At 40.9% G+C, this 23,237-nt stretch overlaps 1 protein-coding gene across 1 annotated transcript in view; it reads left to right on the forward strand.

The window, feature by feature from the left end:
• The window catches only part of CNNM4 (cyclin and CBS domain divalent metal cation transport mediator 4), a 54,380-nt gene that overhangs the window by 19,866 nt on the left and 11,277 nt on the right, over positions 1-23,237 (forward strand). Inside the window, exons 2-5 of the mRNA XM_044659608.1 lie at positions 8,786-8,929; positions 9,314-9,451; positions 10,471-10,640; positions 10,910-11,009. Of these exons, the coding sequence (XP_044515543.1) occupies positions 8,786-8,929; positions 9,314-9,451; positions 10,471-10,640; positions 10,910-11,009 (552 nt within the window). The remainder of the gene's footprint in view (positions 1-8,785; positions 8,930-9,313; positions 9,452-10,470; positions 10,641-10,909; positions 11,010-23,237) is intronic.

Genomic DNA, 23,237 nt, shown 5'->3' on the forward strand with positions numbered 1-23,237 from the left:
CTGTAGTTACTAAAATGTTGCAGAGCTTTAAAAGCTTTTGGAGGTGGTAATAATGATAGTAATTTACAGTTGTGTTGGATTGAAACCTTTGTCAAGCTTTTCCTGGCCACTGTTCAGTGCAAATGGTATTATTCTCCTTTAACCAATGAAGAATCCAGGAAATCTGAGAGTTCAAGTGACTTGCTTAGGGTTACATAGACAGTAAATGTCCCCAGTGGCTTTGGAAGTTAGACCACTAAGTCCAGTGTTCTATCCATTATACATACTGGCTAAAAGGCCACAAAAATGCAGACCATGTGAAACTCAGTTCAAGTTAACAAACATTTTCTAAACACAGACAGTGTGCTAGCACTGTGCTGGAGATACAAAAACAAAAATGAAATAGTATCTACCCTCAGAAAGATTTCTGGAGGGAGATCGCAAATACACAAGATAAATACCTACCAGTTTGGGACAGAGTGTAGTAAGGAAGAAATCCATATATTAAAAAAATTAAAGACATTTTTTAAACCCTTACCTTCTTTTTTAGGATTAATATCATTCCACGAAGAAGAGTGGAAAGAACTAAGCAATAATGGTTAAGTGACTTGCCCAGGGTATCATAGTTAGTTAGGAAGTGTCTGAGGCTAAATTTGAACCAAAGATCTCCCGTGTTTCCAGGCCTGGCTCTCTAAGCACTGAGCCACCTAACTACCCCTCCAAGTATTCTAGGGGAGGGTGGGGGTGGGAAATGTGAGGAGGGAGAGAGAATCAACAATTAGAAAGATCAGGAAAGTTTTCCCAAAGGAGGCAGCTTGATCTGAGCCTTGAAGAAAGAAAAAAATTCCCAAAGTTGGAGCTAGAGGAGCATTCCAAGGAAGGAAGTGACAATTTTTGCCAAATGCCCAGTGATGATAAATGAAGCATACAAGTTAGAGTACAGATGACTGTAGTCCAGGCTTCACTGGACTGCAGGTTGTGTGAAGTAGGTTATAGCCAGATCATGGTGGCCTTAGCTAAGTGTCCAGCTGAGGAGTTTGGAGTCCTGGAGGCCATGAGAGAGCCACAAAGATTTGTGAGCCCAGCAGTGAGTGAAAGTGAGGAAGATGATTTTGGATGAGTCAAACAGGGCCTAGTCCTGTGCCTGACACATAATAGGTGCTTAATTAAATGTTTCACTGATTTATTGATTGATCAAGAGGGGAGACTGGAGGCTAGGAATCCAATTCAGCCATTTGACTTTGATTCTTATCAGTTTTTCTATATCTATCTATCTGTCTATGTGCGTATATATTTCTATTTCTGTGTTGTCCTAGTGTATTTTCTTAGATGCTATTCTCTTTTTATATTGATGAATCTGCATCTGAGTGCTTTTGTCCTTCCCTTTTTCTTCTCTTGGTGTTTCCTTCCTTTTAAATTCTTGCCTTTTTCTCTTTCCCTTAATTAGCTTTAACATAGAACTGATATAATACAGGTGTGTGGTATTTATGAAAATGATTTTAAGATTCTCCTAGGCTTTCTGGAAAGAAAGCATTTCTGTTGCTAAGGAAAAGAATCAACTAGCAAGAACCTAGAGCAGCAGCTGGACAAGTGTTTAGAGAGTGCTTAGTAAAGGTTTGGACTGAAACATAAATCCATAGTCACTCCTCTTCCCCAGGTTCCCTTCCACCCCCCCCCCCCCCCAAAGCTCGGGAAAATCAAAAAATGATTTAAAGTGAATAATAGGGGAAAGGTAACTTCTCCACTGCTTTTCTTTTCCTGTGGACTTGCCTAGGTCCTTAGTATATAAATAAAAATGAAAAAGATGCCCCTATTTCTCTTCCCCCATCTCAGTTGTAAGGATTTTGTTCTTAAACCCTCCTTGACTCTTGTGGAGCTAAAAGGGACAATCTTCTGTTAAAAGACTTTTTTTGTCCAGAAATAACCTGCCTCCTTTGGATTTTTCCTCCAGATCCCTGGTGGGGCTTGGGGGTGGGAGAGACCTGCCTCCAGGCTTCTGTAGTGCCAGGCACACTTCTCTCGGAACTAGTGATTCTAAGGTCTTTGATTACAGCTCACAAGGCCACCAATAGACAGACATAATTGGCCAACTTGGAGGATCAGAGCTTTGGGCTGCCTTTGGAGTCATGATTGCCTGCTGTAGGCACTCTCTGGGATTGTCTTTGAATTTTTCTTGTGTTGGGATTCCTGCATTTCCTGGTGATGTCAGGTCAAGGGGTCAAGGCCAGCCCCAAAGGGGTTTTCCCGAGCTTTGGCTGGGAGGGGAACCTGGGGAAGAGGAGTGACTATGGATTTATGTTTCAGTCCAGACCTTTACTAAGCACTCTCTAAACACTTGTCCAGCTGCTGCTCTAGGTTCTTGCTAGTTGATTCTTTTCCTTAGCAACCGAAATGCTTTCTCTCCGGAAAGCCCAGGAGAATATGGATTGGGCTTTGTTTGCAGACTCACATCGAAACCAACCTGAGGAATAGCCTAAGAGATCCAGAGAGAGGCCAGAAAGTTGAGAAAAGGAGCAATAAAAAGAGGAAGAGCCCAAGTTCTCCTTTCTTTGGGCCCCCTCCACCCTCTAGGCTGCTTCTGCCTCCTTGTGGGGAGCCTGTTTCTCTCTGAGATGGACCTCCCAGCCTTGCCCTCTCTTGCCTGCCTGTCCTCCTGCGGGTTGAGGTCAGTGCCTATTAATAGCCTTGGAGTTAGCCAGTTTAATCCTCTCCATGAGCTAGAGAGAAGAAGGTGGTAAGGAAAAGGAGGGAAAAGTCCTCAGAAAGTAGAATGAGCCTTCCTACTTCATATGTTTGAGCTTTTATACTCTGGTTGTTGCCATGTCTTCCTTCCACAGGGACTGATAACCTCTTCAGGTTCATCATTTCTTAGGGGAGTTAGTTAAAGCACAGATCTGGTCCAGTCCCTCTAGGGGCTGGTTTGCAATCATTGGTGAGAGTACAGGGTATGCTGAGTGTATTCAGGTATTTTGTGCTCCATTTCAAAGTTTAATTAATTTTTAAAACTAATTTTAAAGTTTCTTTAGTTTAACAAAAATACTTTTTATTATTTAATTTTCACAATTTATTTTCACAATTATTTATTTATTGCTTTATTTAATTAATGAAAATTCAATAAAAATCTCTAGTGCACGCTCGAAAGAAATATGCCAGAGGTTGGAAACCTTTACCCTTCTTCTTACCCCCCTCACTGGGGTAACCCAAATAGGACTTACTTTGATGTCCTAGCCAGGCAAGGGCAAAGTCAGAAATTGAACAAAGGGATCTGAGATGCCATAATGGTCTCCAGGGCCAGGCAGGGATGTGCCAGGGAATCAAGAACATGGTAAGGGTTGAGATATACCTATTCCTTTCATACCCAGGAGAGATGGAGGGAAGTGGGTAGGGCCCTCCCAGAGATATTGTGGACTTTGAACCCAGTATCTGATAATTTCCTTTCCATCCATTGACTATTTATAAAAGATTTTATGGGGAAAGGGGCTGGGACAATAACTAGGCAGGAAACAGGGACCATCAGGAATGGTTCACCACACCTTCTCCCAAAGTATCTGGGGTAGAGGTTGCAGAGTTTTATTTTATGGGATGAGAAAGCCTGGGATATTTCAAACTGATCAAGCCAGTTCTGGTTAACCTCTTTTGTTTCTGTTTCTTACCCTTTACAGTCCCTCAATTCTGGCAAGAAAAGGAAGACTAGCAGACTGAGTCATTATGAGATATTGGACACTGGGGTTGGGGGAGAGGGCTGGAGAGCAGGACCTGTCAGAGTTCAGGTTCCCACCTCTGATGCTTTCTACCCTTGAGTGGCCTTGGAAAGGTGATTTTACCTCCCTGGGTCTCTGTTTCCTCATCTGCAAAATGAAGGGGTTGAACATGGCTTCTGAGCTCCTTTCCAGCTCTAATGCTAAGTCTGGTCAGAAAGCTGGGAATTTCATCCTTTGATCACTACTTGGCTTCTGAGCTCCTTTCCAGCTCTAATGCTGTCTGGTCAGAAAGCTGGGAATTTCATCCTTTGATCTGATTTCCTCCTTTTCTTCTTTCCCTTTCTTCTGGAGCTTTTAAATTGGGTGGGCTAACTGCCTCTGTGATACAGTGGAGAGGGTAGGATTTGGAGTCCAAAGGCTGGGTTTTAAATCTTATCTCTGTGACTTGGGGCAAATCCCCTTACAGTTGGATAAATGACTTCTAGTTTCCTACTCTTAAGTCTGTGATCCTATGAATAAAATACTTTGGCTAGGGGCCTAATGAGGAAGGGAGTATTTTCCTAGCTCTGTGGAATTGGCTGTGGGATTGTAGTAATTCTTCTTCTTCTTCTTCTTTTTTTTTTTTTTTTTTTTTTTTTAACCCTTACTCTTTTTAACCCTTACCTGTGGGTTGATTCCTAGGCAAAAGAGCCTTTGTTGCTAGGCAATTGGGATTAAGTGACTTGCCTACGGGCACACATCTAGGAAGTGTCTTGAGGCCATTTTTGAATTTAGACCCTATTGAGGCCAGGCCTGGGCTTCTAACCACTGTGTTACCTAGCTGCTCCTAGGATTATTTTCCACTTCATATATTAAGTGGAAAACTAAGACACAAAAGACTACGTAATTAAAATGGGCTAATAAACTCACTAAAATTACCATTCTTATTATAGTTTTACAATTATATTCATTAAAGACTTGAATAATACCACATATTTCATACTTTTGCTGAGTAATGGATGTCAGTGCCAGGATTTGTACAAATTCTACTTCTAGTCTTACCACACTTATATTTTGTTCATCATTCCTCTCCTTCACGAGGATGTTATTTGACCAGATGTTTGTGATGAAACTTAGAGGAGGTAATTGTGGTATAACAGAAAGAGGACTGACTAGACAGGTCTGGGACAACTAGGCTCTGTCTGCTTATGGCTCTGGGCTTTGGGGACAAGGTAGTATGGTAGATAAGAGTACTGCCTTGGAGGTTGGCAAAACTTGTATTCAAATCACACCTCTCACACTTATCTGCTGTCTAACTCCAGGGAAATAACCTTACCTCTGTGAGCTTCAGTTTCCTTACCTGCAAAATGGGGCTAATAATCCTTGTAATGTCCATGTCATAGCTATGGGCTTACATAAGATAATGTAGATAAAGTGCACCGGATGTCCGGGATTACCCCTGAGAAGGTTGAATGACATGGCTTGTTTCCCTTCAGCTCTAATGTTCTCCCTTACTGAGTGTAATGAAATCTGATTGTGAAAAGCAGGCTTGGATGTGCAGCACGGGGGTGCCTAAAGTGCACTCCCCACTTTAGCCATTGTCCATTGATGCAGTATCTGTGCCACGGGGAGGTGTGTGAGGGGGGCAGTGTTCTGGAGTGAATCCCCATTGGAGAGGAGGCCTTTCCAGAGGATACTCAGGGACTTGGGTTTAGAGCTGGAATGTACCTCCTAGTCCTTCTAGGCCAACCTCCTTGTTTAACAGTTGGGGAAATTTGGAGAGATGAAGGGACTCAGAAGATCCCACAGCCAATAACTAACTGTCCAGGGAGAATTTGAACCCAAGTCTTCCTGACTCCAATCTGACTTTCCATGCAGCATACCACATGGACCAAAGAGAAAGCAGAATGGCTGAGGACAACAAAATGATCCCACAAAAAGAATTAGCTCATTTCAACTTCATAGGGTATAATTATTGTCATTAAAGCTGAAATCAGCGCTTTAGCCAGAGACCCAACTCAATTTTAAAATTGTTTGTTTGTCCTGGTGTATGTCTCCCCAAGAGTCTGTGTGGCTGGGGTGGGGGATGAAGTATCGAAGATTATTGAGGCTCAGGGATCAAGTCTAGCTCTAGGTCCTAGGATAAGAAAGATCATTCCCTCCCTAAAGGACATGCCACTAAGTAGGAAAACCCCCTTCCTGAGGGAAAAGGGCCCACCAAGGTCACCAGACCCAAAGATTTCCTGGGGCTGGAAATGGGACAAACAAGCTTTAGTTTGGGAAAGGGAGAAACTGTCAACAAAGTCAAAACCATAAACAGAAGAAAAGATTTTAGTATGGTATAGAAGAAAAGAACAGAAACCTGGGCTTTAATTACAGAACCACACAGATCTGCCATTTAACAACCTTGTGGGGCCTTGGGCAAGTCATCTCATTCCCTCCACCCCCACCTAGTTTCTTCTTACATAGAATGTCTAGATAGCCTCTGAGGTCCCACCCAGATGTAAAATATATATGAAAAACAAAACAAAACAAGAAAACTAAGCTGTCTCTGGAGCCACTGATGAGGGACTCCCCACCTGCCCCTCCCCCACTTTCCCAGACTTTTACTTTTTAGCGGATTGGCTCAGTTTAGCAGACTATGAGAGAAATTACCTGCTTTTCTCAGTTCTCTTATCCTACCTAGCTTCTCAGGCCCTGAGTTTCTTTTTCTTTTTGGGGACCCCTCCCTTATTAGCAGGAGGTAGTGATGATGGCAGATTGAGAGAGACAACACCCTCTTTTTTAAAAATTAAATTTTAGAGCTTTCATTTATTATCTATTTTCTTTCTGCATCCTACCCTCACCATCAAAAAATCTGTGGAACAAATATGCATAGGGAAACAAAGCAAAATTCCACATGGCATGTGTCCGAAAACTATGGCTCAAAAAAATTAATTAAAAAAATCACCTATGTTTCACTTCTGTACCCTAAGTCTATCCCCTTTTTGTCAGGGGACTACTTCACCAGTATGGAATCATGATTGGTTATTTATTTGATCAGAATTCTTATGACTTGGTTGTTATTATATAGTTGATCTATTGGTTCTGTTCATTTCGCTGTGCATTAGTTCAGCAAGCTTTCCCAGGTTTCTCTGAAACCACCCTCATCATTATACCTAATGGCACAATAGTATTGTTACATTCAAATACTATAAATTGTTTAGCTCTCTCACCCCACCTTCTTGATTTCCAGTTCTTTACAGCCCCTCATTTGTTGCTACCTTGCTGTGTGACTTTGTATGCCATAAAAAATGAGTTAGAAAATTTCTCCCAATTCATCAGTGAGCATTTATTAAGCACTTACTATGTGCAAGGCATTGGGATGACAAGACAAAACAAATATAACAATCTCTGTTCTCAAGGAACTTATATTCTGTTGTGGAAGACACGTATCAATCAATTGAGTATGAGTAAGTATATTCAGAACAAATAAGGAAGAAATGTAAGGAAGTTAATTACAAGGCAGTTATTGAGGGAGAAGAGCAATTGGGCACCTTGTAGAAGGAGGGGGTGTTTGAATTATATTTTGGAGGGATTCATTGAGGCAGAGGTAAGGAGTTAGTGGGTTTGGGGAATGACTAAAGCAAAGGTTTAGTTGAGTCATCAGACTGCCATGTATCAGTCTTCTTGGACCTGAGAGAGTGAGGAGAATAATAGCATAATGAAATGGGTTGGATACATTAGAGCTAAACTATCAAGAATATGGCTAGATATTTGTGTAAGTTGCTGCCAGCACATATATACTAAGTCTTGGTAGGGAGCTCAGAGGGTGCAGTTGGCAAGTTAGTTCTAGTATCTAGGGGCTGGCTGGGCTTTGTTGACTTGGGAAATTTAGAAAAATCCATAATGAACATGATTAGATTGTTGTCATCAAATTGTCTTCACCACAGACTTGACACTGGTATTCTCTTGGTGCTGTGACAAATTAAGGAAGGCCTATAGCTTTCTGGCTGGACCTCTGTGGCAAACTTATGAGAAAAGCACAGATGATTCTCACTGGATAGGTTGGAATGCTGGGACAAGTCCTCTTCTTGTATGGGTGCAGTTTACACAGTCTCATTTGGGGATTAGGCCAGTCCTTATCTGTTTTCCCTCCCCAGTGTTCTGGGTCAACTAGAAAAATGAACTTTCTCTGCCCTACAAACGGACGAAGGGCTAAAGAGTGAGAAATGTTTCAGAGACAAGCCTCTGCCTGCTCTCAGAAGCCTGAGCTGGGGAGCTAAGCAGCCTTCCACAGCCCTGGTCATTTGCGGGCTCCTCTGGTTCATAGCCTGCTCTGGTTATGTGAAGTGGACAGCCCCCTCCCTAATAGCAACCCCTCAGTGGTCTAATTACAGCCTGGGCTAATTTCTTAGTTGTTTTGGGAACTAAGAAAATGTGTCTTGGGCTATCTAATGGGCATCAGTATGCAACTGTGTATGTGCCGTGGGAAAATGATGTGTGGAAAGTGAAGACAGGGATATTTGGAACTGTGTCTCCTTTTTACCTTGCTCATGGGCATCTAGTCCAAGAGAATCTAGAGGTGACTCTTGTATCCCTGCCCCCAGACTAGTACCTGGCTCATAGTTGGTGCTTAATAAGTTCCTATTAAATGAATGAATGTCTGCACATTGTGTACACAGGGCAGGTCTAAGCACAAATAAGGTCTTCAGCATAGTGCCTGCCTTTCATCACTAGTTCTCAGTGTGCTATGTGTGCTTAGGAGAACAAAACATGAAAATGGCTGAATTTCACTCACACCCCAACCCCGCCCCCCCAAAATGTATCTTCCTGGTAGAATGTCAGCTCCTTGAAGGGTACAAACTATCTTACTTTTGTATTTGTATTGCTAATGCCCAGCATAGTATCTTAATAGGCGCCAAATAAATGCTTGTTGATTATTTAATTGAGTCACTCATTGGGACAGAAACTTTTCTTCTAGGTGACTCTGTCTGTTCTAGTTAAGCCTACATGTTCTTCTCTACAAATAAATGCTCCCTCAAAGGAGAGATTTCTTTTGGAGGGAAATCTGTGGCCTGGCAGGTAGGCTTAGCCTTTGGTCCTGGTTATTTCTTTCTCCTCTGATTCACTGTCTTGTTCCCTAGGGAAGTCACATCTGGCCATTGTGCAGAAGGTGAACAGCGAGGGGGAGGGTGACCCTTTTTATGAAGTCGTAGGATTGGTGACTCTGGAGGATGTCATTGAGGAGATCATCAAATCGGAGATTCTGGACGAGTCGGACATGTACAGTAAGGCTCACCATTTCCCTTTTTTCCACCCTCAAAACAGATCTCTAAAAGTTCTCACCACCCCCCACACCCTAGCCTTTTAAAATTTATTTTTTAACTTTTGCCTTCTGTCTTAGAATCAATACTCAGTATCAGAAGACTGATAAGGGCCAGCCCTTTAGGGTTCAGTGAATTGCAAGTTCAACTGGCCGAGGGCATTATTACACATTTCCTCCTATTTTCATAAAGTAGCCATAGCCTTGGGACAATGAATTGGCATAGAGCTCATTGGGCCTCAATTGAGAGTGGGTCAGAACATGAGAAGAACAAATTCCTTTCTATTCGGGACAATTCATGGTAAAAAGACTATCAGGATAACCTGAACCCAAACCTCTTCTCTTGCAGCTGACAACCGGAGCAGGAAACGTGTAAGCCATGCCAGGAACAAGCGAGATTTCTCAGCTTTCAAGGATGCTGACAATGAGCTGATGGTGAAAATCTCACCTCAGCTGCTTCTGGCTGCTCACCGATTCCTATTGACTGGTGAGCCCATGAGGAAGGAAGGAGCGGTGGGATACAGAGGGGAGGGTATTAATTTCTGAAATATAAGGTAGAATTTCCAAGGAAAACAGATGGCGATAAAATAACAACAAAAATTTAGCCTTTAGCCACCTCCGTGATCTTGGAGTAAGTACATAATGGGGTAAAAAATATGTGAAGGGTTAAGGACAGTATATTTGCCTCTGGAAAGGATAAAATTTGATTTCTCCCTAGGATTGTAGGTTGTTTGCAATTTAGGGAAATATCTCTCTTCTACATTCACTGCAAGAATCTTTAGTTAGATGGTAAAGATCATGAGGAACCATAATGAGAATGGTACCCAGTGCAAGATTTACTGGGGAGGAGATAAAGTTGGCTTCAGTCAGGAAATGGTATGAATGTCCCTTGGTGACAAATGGCTTTGGGTAGCCCCATACAAAGCCATGTAAAAGGAAAGAGTATTTACCATCCTATTAGTGCCTGTGCATATAAGATACATGTTCTCACACTCATGTAATATTTTAGCCTCCCATGACCAGGCCTATATTCCTCCCTTGAATTTATAAGGTGTCCTCTTTGTTTTGCTTCCCTTACTATGTACTCTCTTATCGCTTCCCTAGAAAATTGCTGACAAAATAATGAGACATTGTTGGCTTCTTACCCTTACCTCAGGGAGTCCTTTGTTCCCTTATGCTCCTGTTCCACCCTCTCCCTTCCCCAATTCTGTTCTCCATACCTCCAAATTAATTCCCTCATCCTTCCTTCTACTGTAGTTTCCCTGTCAGAATCCTTTGAGAGTTCAGGATTAAATAGCCTTTCCCCTTATCAGTAATGGGAGGCAGGTTCTTGGGATCTTGAGCCATCTCTGATAAGGGTCTAAAGGGAGGGTGAGGCCAGTTCCAGTACTTTCAGATGTAGACTGTGTTAAACAGGATGCCTCATTCTGGAGGTTTCTATAAAGAACTGCCAAGAGAAGGGGATTCACACTGTTATGAAATAGCTTTCTCTCATGTCTTCCATAGAGTTGCCCCAATTCTCTTCCTCAATAATATCTGAGAAAATCCTCCTTCGCATGCTAAAGTATCCTGGTGTCATTCAAAACCTGAAGCTTGATGAAAAACGTAGATATTCTGCCCGGAATTACCTCTATATGCGAAACAAAGTTACTGACTACTTTGTCCTCATATTACAGGTAAGCTTCCCTTTTCATCTCACAGGCAGCTTTGTGATGCTTGATCTCACTCCCTCCTGTCCCCTATCTGGGTTTCTTGTTGCCCCACTGTCTTATCCTTAGTCTTATCCTATGTACTTCCAACCCTTGACCCTTTTAGGTTCTAAAAGTAGTCTTCATTTTAGCTAGATGGAATCAAATTTATTCCCCTTCTTTTTGCCTTTCCTCTTTTTTCTGGTCTTGTTTTACTCTTTTCTTTTATTGTAGCCCTCATACCCATGTCCTTTCAGGGAAAGGTAGAAGTGGAAGCTGGGAAGGAGAACATGAAGTTTGAGACAGGTCCATTCTCCTACTATGGGACCATGGCACTTTCTTCTCCTCATCTCATGGGTGAGTTGGCATATTGTAGTTGGCATCCAACTCAGGCTTAAACAGGGAATGTCAAAGCTAAGCAACCATAAGTTTTTATGTGTATGTAGAAGAAATAAGAGTTTTGATAGAGACAAAATAACATATGAAACAACAGCATATGGTGACAGGTAATTAAACAATAGGTTGGATGGTATAAAATATTAGTATAACAGGAATTTAGAGGAAAAGTTAAAGTCCAGAGTAGTCAAAGGAAACAAGTAGGTGGGACTAGATAAAATGGGCATGATCTACAACTGGGAAAGGTTTGGCTAGATAGAAGAAAAATGAAAGGTCAGAAGTATAGTATGAGCAGTGGTTTGGAAAGCAGTAGTCCTCAGATAGGAGAGGTGATCATTTGAAACAGAAAGGGCAATGTAGGAGTGGGAAACAAGGGGTCTCTCTGCCTATCTGTCAGGAAATGGGGTTTAGATTAAAATTGTGCTGAAAGGAATTAGGGAGCCACTGATGGTTTTTTGAACTGAAAAAGTAACATAAGAAAGGCAGTGTTTAAGGAAGAGTGACTTATCTGTATGCAAGATGAATGAGAAGGGTAGAAGGGGCTCAACAACTTGGGAAGATGATCTTTTGAAACAACACAAATCTAAGTGAATGAGGAGGACTTAATATGTGTTGATAGATTGATTGAGAAAGAAGGCAAAGATGACTCCTTGTTTTCAAGCCTGAGTGTCTGGGAAAATGGTTGACAGAGACAAGGGGATCGGGAGCAGGGCTTGTTAAGTGGATTCAGATAAGAAAAGTTCAAGTTTCTAGTTGGCTTGGGTATTTCTTTGGCTAAAATTTTATTCTAGTGGGGTAAAAAAAAAAAACTTAGGGAAAGAAAACAGGCAGACTTATAATTTAAAACAAAACTAAGGATTTAGAAAGGCTCAGTGAAAGAGCATAGATGTGGAAGATCAAAGGTTAATGAATAAAGAAGGAACTAAACATTTGAGAAAAGGAGTTGAATGTCTAGGTCAGGGTTGGCAAAGTATTGGCACTCTGGGGAGCTGCTCTGTTCCCCCTCTTCCCAATGTCCTAGGACATTTTTTGCAGGCCCCACCCCCTCTGTCCAGCCACCCAAAGCAAGCACTTCCTCTCTCCGTTCTCTGGGATAATTCCATGAGCTCACAGGCAGCTTGAAGTTTCAATTTGGATATGATAACTTAAAAACCTTCTGCAACACTGGTCTAGGTTGTGGTGGGTTAAAAACTTGGAAGCATGAATAAGTCATCCGGCCTCCTTTCTGTCTCCCTTAACACTCCTTGGTGCCATGCTTAATGTTGTCTGATCTGTACTACTAGTTTAAGGACAGCCTATGGAAGGAGCTGGATTTGGGGTCAACTCATACAACTTTGGACTCTTAACTCTTTTGGGTCTGAAACATGTTGAACTAGATTATCTCCAAGGTTAACAAGAAGCCTCACTATATGGATTCCTTTGAGAACCCTTTTTAGGAGGTAGAGGGTGATAATTGAAACCATTTAAAAATACATTTTTTAACATCTTTTTTTTAAGTTCCAAATTCTCTCCCTCCTTTCTATCCTCCTTCTTCCTCCCCCCCCCCATGTCTCCCTTCTACCTGAAATGGTAAGCAATCTGATAGATTTTACATATGCAATCATGTAAAACACTTTTCCACATTAGTCATTTTGTGGAAGAGATCGCAAGGGAAGAAGAAAAAGGAAGTTGAAAGAAAGTGAAAAGTATTATGTTTCAGTCTGCATTCAGACTCCATCAGTTCCTACTCAGAGAATGGATGGCATTTTTCATCATGAGTCTCTGATCTTTGATCACTTCATTACTGAGAACAACTAGGCCATTCACAGTTGTTTATCAAAAAACATTGCTGTCGCCGTGTACAATGTTTTTTCTGGTTCTGCTCCTTCACTTTGCATCAGTTCATATAAGTTCAGATTTTTCTGAAATCATCCTGCTTATTTCTTATAACACAATAGTGTTCTATCATAATCATTTGACATAACTGGGTTTAGCCATTCCCCAATTAATGGACAACCTCTCAATTTCTAATTCTTTGTCACCACAAAAAGCTGCAATAAATATTTTTATACAAATAGTTGTTGTCCCCCCCCCCCCCTTTACTCTCTTTGGGCTATAGATCTAGTAATGATATTGATGGATCAAAGGGTTTGCCCAGTTTTAAAGTTCTTTGAGGATAGTTCCAAATTGCACGCCAGATCAGATCACTTTACCAACAGTATTTTTGTGCCCCAATTTTCTCACATCCCCTCCAATATTTTCCTTTTCTGTCATATATATTGGCCAATCTAACAGTTGTGAAGTAGTACTTCAGTTTTAGTTTACATTTCTCTAAACGAGGGATTTCGAACATTTTTTCACATGACTATAGGTGGTTTTGATTTCTTCACCTGAAAAGTGCTTGTTCATATCCTTTGACCAAGTATCAGTTGGAGAATGATTTTATTTTTATAAATTTGATTTTTTCTCTAGACATTTGAGAGATTAGACCTTTATCAGAGATACTTAAAAAAATTTTCCCCTAGCTTTTTGCTTTCCTTCTAATTTTGGTTGCCTTTGTTTTGTTTGTACAAAATCTTTTTAATGCAATCAGAATTATCCATTTTACATTTTGTAATGCTCTCTATCTCTTGTTTGGTCCTAAATTCTTCCCTTTTTCATAGATCTGACAGGTAAACTATTCCATGCACTTCTGATTTACACTATCACCCTTTATGTATGTTTAGATCATGTACCCACATTGACCTTATCTTGGTATTTGGTGTTGGTTTCTTCTATACCATTTCTAATTTTCTGAACAGTTTTTGTCAAATAGCGAGTTGAACTCATTTCTAAGATTCGATGCACAGAAGCACCCTCTGCTGAGGGGAACAGCACATTGCAATTTTTTTTCCAGGAATATTCTTTGTCAGTCAATCAAGAGGTGTTTATGCCTGGGTATATGACAGTCACTGGGCTGAGGGAGGTTGGAGCTGGTGAAGGGACAGAGACAAAGGCAGGAATTAAGCTATCCTTGCGTCAGGTAATTTGTGTGCTCCCTTCTTTGGCCATGAACTTATGGAGACTTCCCTTTGACCACACACAATTCATCTCCTGCTGCTGGGGGCCATCAGAGGGACTTCCATCTGTACCAGCACAAGAAAACCTTTATCTCCCTCTGCTGGCCTGATGTGGAGGGAACCCCTGGTGCAAAAAGGCTCACAGACCTTCCATTTCCTCCTACACCTGTCCCTTCAATGGGGACTGGAACTTCCATCTACTGCTGAGCAATTTCCTGCGAATCTCCAGCCTTCAGGAGGAAGAGCAGCAAGAGGGCCTTCCCTCTGACCATCTGCCTTCCATCATGTGCTCCACTTGTGTCCAGCCCCATTTCCAACTTCCTGAAAAGAGGAGCACAACTTTCCACTCACAGATGAACATTCTCACATATAGTTATACTCTACTAATTTCAGTTACCTAGAACCCTTGTTGATCATCATCTAAACTCCATCATCCACTTCCTTATTCTCTTTCCCTCAACCCTCCCAACTGTGCCTTTTCTCATGCCTATCCATAGGCAACAAATTTCCCTTCATCCCAAATCTTTTCATCTCCCACTTCCTTCATCTTCAAGCTGCTGCTGACACGTGGCTCCTTCCTGATGACACAGGCTGCCTTGATCACCCTTTCCAGGCCTGACCACTCCTTCCCCTCAATTTGCTGGATGAGGTGGAGAGTCGTATGAGTCTTTGCTTTCCGTTGTCTCTCCAGATTCTCTTTCCTTCCTTGGGTCACTCACTATTTAACCACCCAGTCAAAATCCCAGGTGGTGTTGTCCTCTAGTCATTCCTCCTTCTTCCTCAACTGAGTTTGATACCTGAGTCAGAATTTTTCCTCCTCCTCTAGGAGACTTCAGCATACATATTTGACTCTCCCTCAAACATCCTAACCATTCGGTTCCACAGAATTAATTAACTTCCTGTGACTGCCTTCTCTATTTCACTTCAGTCACACACAAAAATGGTTATACCTTTGATCCTGCCCATAACTGTTAAATGAATGTTTTCCATACGTACACTGCTGATTGGAGGTGGAGAAAATCACACAACCATTTATGTTCAGAATCTCATCTGGACCCTCACTGCTATTGCTGGACCATCCTGCCATACTTCCCTTATCAATTCACTATCCCACTTTCCACAGCAGCTCTTTCAGACCTTTTCATTTCCTCCTCAAACTTCTCATGGCCCTCCCTCTCAGCCAAGCATCTTGCCTCATAATTTTACAGGAAAAAAATTCATAGAAAGCTCCCTTTTTTCCCCTCTTCCTTATCTTATATCACTCAGATCCCTTCTGCTATTCTCTCCTCCTTCACCCCTATCTCACTAGATCAGGTGATTTGATTCCTTTTCATCTTTGCCAACAGATTGCCCCTCTATCATCCCCACGTTATCATTTATTTCTAATCTCTGTCTGCTGGTTCCTTTCCTTACAGGTCCATGTCTCCCTTTAAAAACATTCACTCAATCTCTCCATCCATCCTGTTGTTTCTGCCTTTTGTAGCTAAAGGCCTTGAAAAGGCCTTTCTCCAATAGGTGCCTCCATCTTCTCTCCTTACAATGGAGATTCTGACCTCCTCATTCCACCCAAACTGCTCTCTCTCTCCAGAGTTACCAGTGATCTCTTAGCTGTCTCATCCGACGGCCTTTTCCCAGTCCTCATTCTCCTTGACGCTATTTATCACCCTCTTCTTGGCACTCTCTTTTCTCTTTGTCAGGATGCTCTCTGTCCTGGTTCTCCTCTCACCTGCCTGACTGTTTCTTCTCCTCTTTGTAGCATCCTCTTCTAGATCATGCCCTCTAACTGTAGGTGGCCCTCTTCTTCTCCCTCTATACCTCTTCCTTTCATCAGCTCCCATTGACCTAATTATCTTCCCTGTGCTGAGGATTTGCAGATCTCTGCGTTTCCCCTCTTATATCTGGTCTGCTGCTAAGGTCTGTTGATTTCACCTTTATAACATCTCTTCTGTGACAGTGCCTCCATTTTAGTGCTCGCCTCATGCCTGGATGACTGCAGTAGCCTGCCGGAGGGTCCGTGTGTCTTTAGCCTCTCCCCATTGGGCATCAATGTTATTACTAGTTGTTTGCTATGACAAAAAAATGTTACTATAAAAAAAAAGTTACTACAAATGTTTTGGTGTATCTAAGGTCTTTCTTTAGACCTTTGAAATCCTTGGAGATTTGGTCTTTGATTTACTATTTTAGCATAATTCCATATAGCTTTAAAAATGACTTTACAAATGGATGGACTAATTTATAGCTTTACTAGTACTTTCTTAGTATGAATATCTTTCTACAACCCCTCCAACCTTGATTATTTCAATATTTTGTTATCTTTGTCAGTTTGCTAGATGTGAGATAAAACATTGGAGTTGATTTAACTTAAATTTCTCATTTTATTAGTATTTGGAGAAGCAGTTCATATATATATATATATATATTTTCCATTTTATTTATTTATTTTTTAACCCTTAACTTCTGTGTATTGGCTCCTAGGTGGAAGAGTGGTAAGGGTGGACAATGGGGGGTCAAGTGACTTGCCCAGGGTCACACAATGTAAGAGGGAGATTTTAGGTAATTTATAGATATGAATTTAAAATGTGGCCGCCAGGAATCAACAGTTCAGATTGATTCTGTAATTAAATCAGACCCAGGTCAGCATTGGGTTAAGGCACTTTATTTACAATTAGGAAGGTAAAGGTATGGGAATAAAGAGAAAGGGAGAGGCTAGTCCAGGCCTGCAGAGGCCTGGACGAGAGAGAAGGTTAAAAGGCTAAATAAGGCTGCAAGCCACAAGGCCCAGCAACCAGATAGGCTAGTGCCTACTTAAGGCAGAGTTTGGAAGCGGCCCAGCTAGGCCAAGGAAGTCAGCCTAACTTACCCACATGACAATACAGAGTGTAAGCAGTCTATGGTCTCAGGAGATCCTTCAGCACCAAGTTCAGAGCGGGAACTGCCTCCATAGGAAGTAACCAACATACTTGAAGTCTTTCGTCACTTCCTGTGGGTCCACCACTAATTCAAGCGGACAAATGGCAGTCTCTACAAGGGCCGTCCCTTGTTCTTGATTTGTTACTTATTGTCACGTGTGGGTAACTCCCCTCCCCTCCCCACTAAGGGAGGTGGGAATGACCTCATCTCAGGTAGGTAGACTTTTGACTATAGAATGGACTAGAGCTAATTCTATTTACACAACAGCTGGGAAATGTCTGAGGCCGGATTTGAACCTAGGATCTCCCGTCTCTAGGCCTGACTCTCAATCCACTGAGCTACCCAGCTGCCCCCAGTTCATATATTTTTTAATAGTTTATAATTATTTTAATTTTGTGTTTATATTCTTTGATTATTTGTCCAAATTGGGCAATGGCTCATGGTTATATATTTGCATTGGTTCTTTATATATCTTTCCTGGCAGACCTTTATCAGTTTTGATGCAAATATTTTTCTCAGTTCATACCTTTTCTTTCCTATCTTTGATTTTGGCAAAGCTTTCATGTAATCAGAATTATCTGGTTTATCTTTTGTGATTACCTCTATACCTTGTTTTGAAAAGAATTCTCTCCTAGCCATATCCATGGTAACTAATCTGGTTAGCATCATTAGTTTTTAAAAATAAACTGTGTTGATGCCTTTTGTCAGTATCATTTCCTATCACTGAGCTCTCATACAAAGAGAACCAAAATAATCTTGTACAGAGATTTTGGCTGACATTGTATGTAATCTTATTTCTCTATCTCTGCCATAAGAGAGGATGTGAGCTTTGTTACTTATTGTCTTCATCATTATTGCTCAGTTATTTCTACTGATGATTTGTGGTGTTGCTCTCTTTCTGTTGGCCCTATCCTGCTCAGGCCATCCTATATTCTCTGCCAAGGCAAATCCAGGCAGGCTTGGCAATTGTGCCTTCCCTCCCCTCACTGGTTTTGCTCTGTGGCTTCACCCTTTCTAGGGAAAGAAGAGGCCATAACCTCTCATCACTGTCCTCATGTCTAGCTCAGTATGGTAGTCTTGCTTTTGTCTGTTTCTAATGGCAATGGAAAACACCTGGTTGACATTTTCTTTGGGATAAGATAACCCTTTCTATAGTTCTTTAATCACTTAACTTTTTTTTTTTTTAACTCTTACCTTCTGTTTCCAAGTCTGTGATCTATGAATAAAATATTTTGCCTAGGGACCTTATGAGGAAGGGTTATTCTCCCAACTTTGTGGGATACCCTGTCTTAGAGTGGTTACTTTTACCTTTTGTGTTAGAATGGGTTCCAAGGCAGAAGAGCAGTAAGGGCTAGACAATAAGGGGTTAAGTGATTTGCCCAGGATCATACAGCTAAGAAGTGTCAGAGGCCAGATTTGAACCTATGACCTCTGCATTCCAGGCCTTGTACTCTATCTTCTGTGTGTGCTTCCTAGCTGCTCTTGTCATTGACTTTTTCTAAAATTAATACCAGTTTTGTCATAGGCCTGCTTTTCTGTTCTGTTAATCCTATTTGGTTGGTCTTCCCAGGATCTCTTCCAATTTATCTACAATATGCTTCTTATAATAACATCATAATAAATAGCATTTCTGTAGTGGTGTTTTTTTAAATCCTTTCTTAGAATTGATATTGGTATGGATTTCAAGGCAGAAAAATGGTAAAGACTAGGCAATTGGTGTTAAGTTATTTGTCCAGAGTCATACAGCTAGGAAGTGCCAGAAGTCAGATTTGAGCCCAGGATCTCCGTTCTCTAGGCCTGGCTCTCACCTGAGTCACCTGGCTTCCCACTATCCACATCATTCTTAAAACTTGGAATCTAGTTTCTAGATTCTAGTTTCTAGTTTTTGCCGAGGGACCTTATGAAGAAGGGTTATTCTTCCAACTTTGGGGCCTCACTGTGGACTGGTACCAGGGTTTGAGATTTCAAGGGGTGAGTGTAGGTGCTCTGCTGTTGGCTTATTCTGAGTCCTGGAATCCCAAAGTTGGATCCCAGGCTCATGCATTAGGTGGGGGGTGGTCAGCCAGCATTCCGCTGGCTCCCCCTTATCCCATGAAATTGACATTTCGAGTTGTTTTCTGCAGGGAAACCCCACCCCTCACTCTTTCTCCTTGTTCGTTCTGGGACTTTAATAATTTTGAGGTGCTGTTTTAAGGTTATGCTGTTACTAAGCCGCCATCTTGGCTCTGTCCCCACTTCATCTTCTTTAAAAAATTATAGTCTCCTTGAGGATCACAGTATTATAAACACGATAGAATGGCAGGTACCTCAGGCTTTCTAGCCCAATTGAAACTGAAAAAGAAACCCAATAGGCCCCATGTCACCTCTGCTGGAAGACCTCCTGTGATGGGGACACTTATTCTCTTTCCAAGCAACCTATTCTGCTTTTAGATAAGTTCTAATTGTTAAGAACTTCCTGACATTGGTCCTAGGTCTACCTATTGGCAGATCCACTTGTTGTTGGTCTTGATTCTGCCCTGGAGCTGAACAGAATAAGCTGAGTATCTGGAAATTCTTGAAGATGTCTATCCTGTTACCCTCCAGCCTCAGGGGCCCTGGATCGTTCAGCTGACCTCATGGGGGCATACACTCAAAGCCTTTCTTTCCCAAACTGTCTTCCCTTTTCTAGACAGTCTCTGGCGTGTCCTTTTCTTTCCTAAAACATGACACCCATAATTGAATGTAGCATCCCAGATTTTGTCTGACATGGGTAGATTGCTGTGTTATGGGAAATTTTGGGGTCTTGAACTACATTTCCCATGAGCCCACTGGCTTCCTGTCCTTACGAACTGACGTAGACAAAAGGATAAAATTGAGGGGCTGGCATTCCCAGTTCTTTCCTTCCTGTGACAGCATGGTGGCCGAAGGGAACAACGGGCTGTTTGAACAGCCTAAGCTAGCATGGCATGTGGTTTCATTTTCTAGGGATTACCTATAAATCTTACCATAATATTTTAAAGTTATCATTATATATTAATTTTATTTTTACAATGCCACCTCTTTATTCCTGGAAACTCTTGCAGATACAAGAAAAAGAGGACTGGGCTTTGAGTCAAGAAGAAATGGTTCAATTCCAGCCCCAGATACTACTTATACTGTTTAGGACTTTAGCTCTAACCTCTGGCTGCCTGTGTTTCATAAGCTGTAAAATGAGAATAATAATAGTGTAGAAGTGTTGCAAGGGTCAAATGAGATATCCATTTGTCAAATTGATGACACAAAGTAGGTACTTAATAAATGCTTGTTCCTTTCCTAACCCCCGTTTCCCCATTTCCTTTTCATTTAGTGGAACCTAAAGATCATATCAGATTTATTTTTTGTTTTGTTTTTAATCTGTGACCATATTACATTATTAGAGCTCAGTCTTTTTAAAAAAATCTTTTTATTTTAAATTTTAAAAATTTTTCTGGGAAAATTCCATGTAACCTTGCTTTCCTGTCTTGATTGTGTGAAGTTGATTTTTTTTTTAAATCTTGGTACAAGAGTTGACATTAAGCATTATTTCCAGATCTTTTTCAGCTACATTTGTACCAACTTACATCTTTATCCCATGTGATCTGTGCATATACTATTAATGCCTTTTCCTTTACTATATATGCTACTATTCATATTTGATCCTATTGAACTTCCTCTTATTTTTAACTATTTCTACTCATTTATCATTTTTATTTCAGTTGCTGTCATTTGAACTGTTAATAAGAATTTGCTAAGCAAATCCATCAAAAATGAGTAATGTTTTTGGTATTCAAGATTCTTCTGGGATAATTTTTAACAAGCTGTTAAGGGAACACTTAAATTTTTTTTAAAAAAATTCAATTAAATTAGTTAATTTATTTTAAAAATGTTTTTCCATGGTTACACAATTCATGTTCTTTCCTTCCCCTCTGCCTTCCCCCATCCTGGATCTGAGAGCAATTCTACTGGAATAAATGTGTTTTAAAGTGAACACTGTTTTTGAGTAGGGCCCATCTTTTGTAAACAGAATAAGATTGTTCTCCAAACTTAGTTAGCCTAATTTTGGAATGAGAATCAGATGCTTTACTGTAGCCTAGATATCTAGCATTAAGATGGGCTATTTTCCTCTCATTTATAAAGTCTCTCATTTGCTTACAACCATGTTGTTTTTACACAGTAACTTGTGTTTGTCTAAATATTTCCTAGGTGATTTGCTCTAATTTCTTTATAGAAATGGGGCAGAACCATCTCCCTTTTAACTCTCACACCTTTAAAAGTATGTCACTGTGTCTGGAATTTTCTTGATTTAATTCATGTTAATCTATTTATTAATAACTTTCAAAATTCATAGCCAATGTTTTGCCAGCAACTTTCCCCAATTCAGTAGCCATGAATACCTGTCATTTCAAAATAATGGAGGGGAGCTCCTTACTCATTGATACATGACTTATCTAGATTTTTGTCTTGAGCAAGTTATTAGTCTGCATATAAGGCTAGAAGGGATTTTAGAGATCATCAAGTCCAGCCCTCTCATTTTTCAGACAAGGAAATGGAAACCCAGGAAGATAGAATAATTGGCTCAAGGCCATGCTCTGCAGAGTCAGAGATAAGACTTAAGTTCTTTTCATTGCCAGCTTCTTATCCCTAGGCTTAGTTGACTCACCTATAGAGGCAGATTAGAATATTGGTATTCTATGACTCTAATGAGATTTGGGGAGGAAAATGGATTTGTAATCACAAAGCCCTATATCAATATGAACACATATTAACTACTGTTCACAGGTTGGATATTTAAAGCCAAGGAACCAGTATAAAAAGGGTCTTTGCTGCCTGCTAATGCTTAAGAGTGGGGCAACTTGGGGCAGAGAGAGAAACTGATTTAGATTTGATGTGAGAAAAAAACTTGTTTATAGCTGTCCAAAAAGGGAATAGGTTTGCTAATAATTAGAATTGTCCAGAAAGGGGAATGAGTTGCCTTAGGACACTGTAGATTACCTCTTTTGAAGATTGGAGGTTTAGGGATAAAAGTTGGATGACCAATGATCAGGAATATTAGGAATTCCATTTCCAGAATCAGTCAGAATAAAGGAACCCTGAAGATACTTCCATCTCAGAAATACTCTCATTAATATTTTTAGCTCCCTGCCTTTCTGCTTATTATTCAACCTACCAAATTACAGTCTTAGAACAGTACCTTAGAGATTACCTCATCCAATCTGTTTTTTGTAGATGAAAAAATGAGCTTTAGAATGATGAAATGACTCCAAATCATATAGCTAACTACTGGAAGAGCTGGCACAAACAAGAATTTAGTTCTCTTAACTCAGGCCAGTTCTCTGTTCACTACATCATTTTGCTCAATTTTTAGATATGGAAATTAGTAAGGAGAAGATAGCCCAAGTCATCCTATGTTTCAGGCTCTGACCTAGCAATAATGACTAGGGATCTTGTTTCTAAGAATAAATGAGCAGAGATAAACTTGTAGTAAACTATGTAGAATGCCTAATGTTCTTCTTTTTCTGTGACCAAAGTGTAGGTTTTTCTTCCTCCTAAAAAAGAAGGCCAAGAGCTCAAAGAAGGCTCATCGCTGTCTAGGTTCTCAGGAGGAATGAAACAAAAGAAGAAAAACTATCTGAAGGGTCAGAGAGGGAATCGTAGCTTACGTCAGGAGATCAAAAGATGTAAGATTGTAACACAAAGTATTTTGTAAGATGTCAGGCTTGGAACTGAAAGGGACCATAGAGGTCATGGAGTCCCATCTGCAGTGAGAGCTAAGAAACAGCTCTGATCTTCTTCCTGAAAAGCAGGAAAGAAGCTCCTTCCTTGTCCTCCAGTGAATGATGCAGTAGATACACAAGGGCTACCAGGTAAGAGATTATCTAGGGGAGGCCAGGAGTGCTGGTTGCTAATTCCTACCTGAAGGACTGCTCAGGCAGTATTTGTTGAACTAATAATAGCTACAGAGAGGTCTATTGGCATTTCTCTAGGATTTGATGGAGAACTTGTCCAAGATTCATTATACTACTTCTAGGGATTTCTGGGGGCACCAACAAGATTATGAGAAAGAATCAAGTAAACATTGCCGGAGTGGAAGATGTTGGGCAAGAAATTGAAGACCTTAGGAGTACAGATGCTGTTTGCATCCTTCTGGCCATTGAAGGCAAGGATTTCAGAAGATAAAGGTGGATTTGGGATGTGAGCAGGTTTTTAAGTAGGTAGTCTCTGAGAAGATGTGAATTTGTGGACC

This window comes from Gracilinanus agilis, chromosome 2, assembly GCF_016433145.1.
Source record: "Gracilinanus agilis isolate LMUSP501 chromosome 2, AgileGrace, whole genome shotgun sequence".
NCBI classification, from domain to species: domain Eukaryota; kingdom Metazoa; phylum Chordata; class Mammalia; order Didelphimorphia; family Didelphidae; genus Gracilinanus; species Gracilinanus agilis.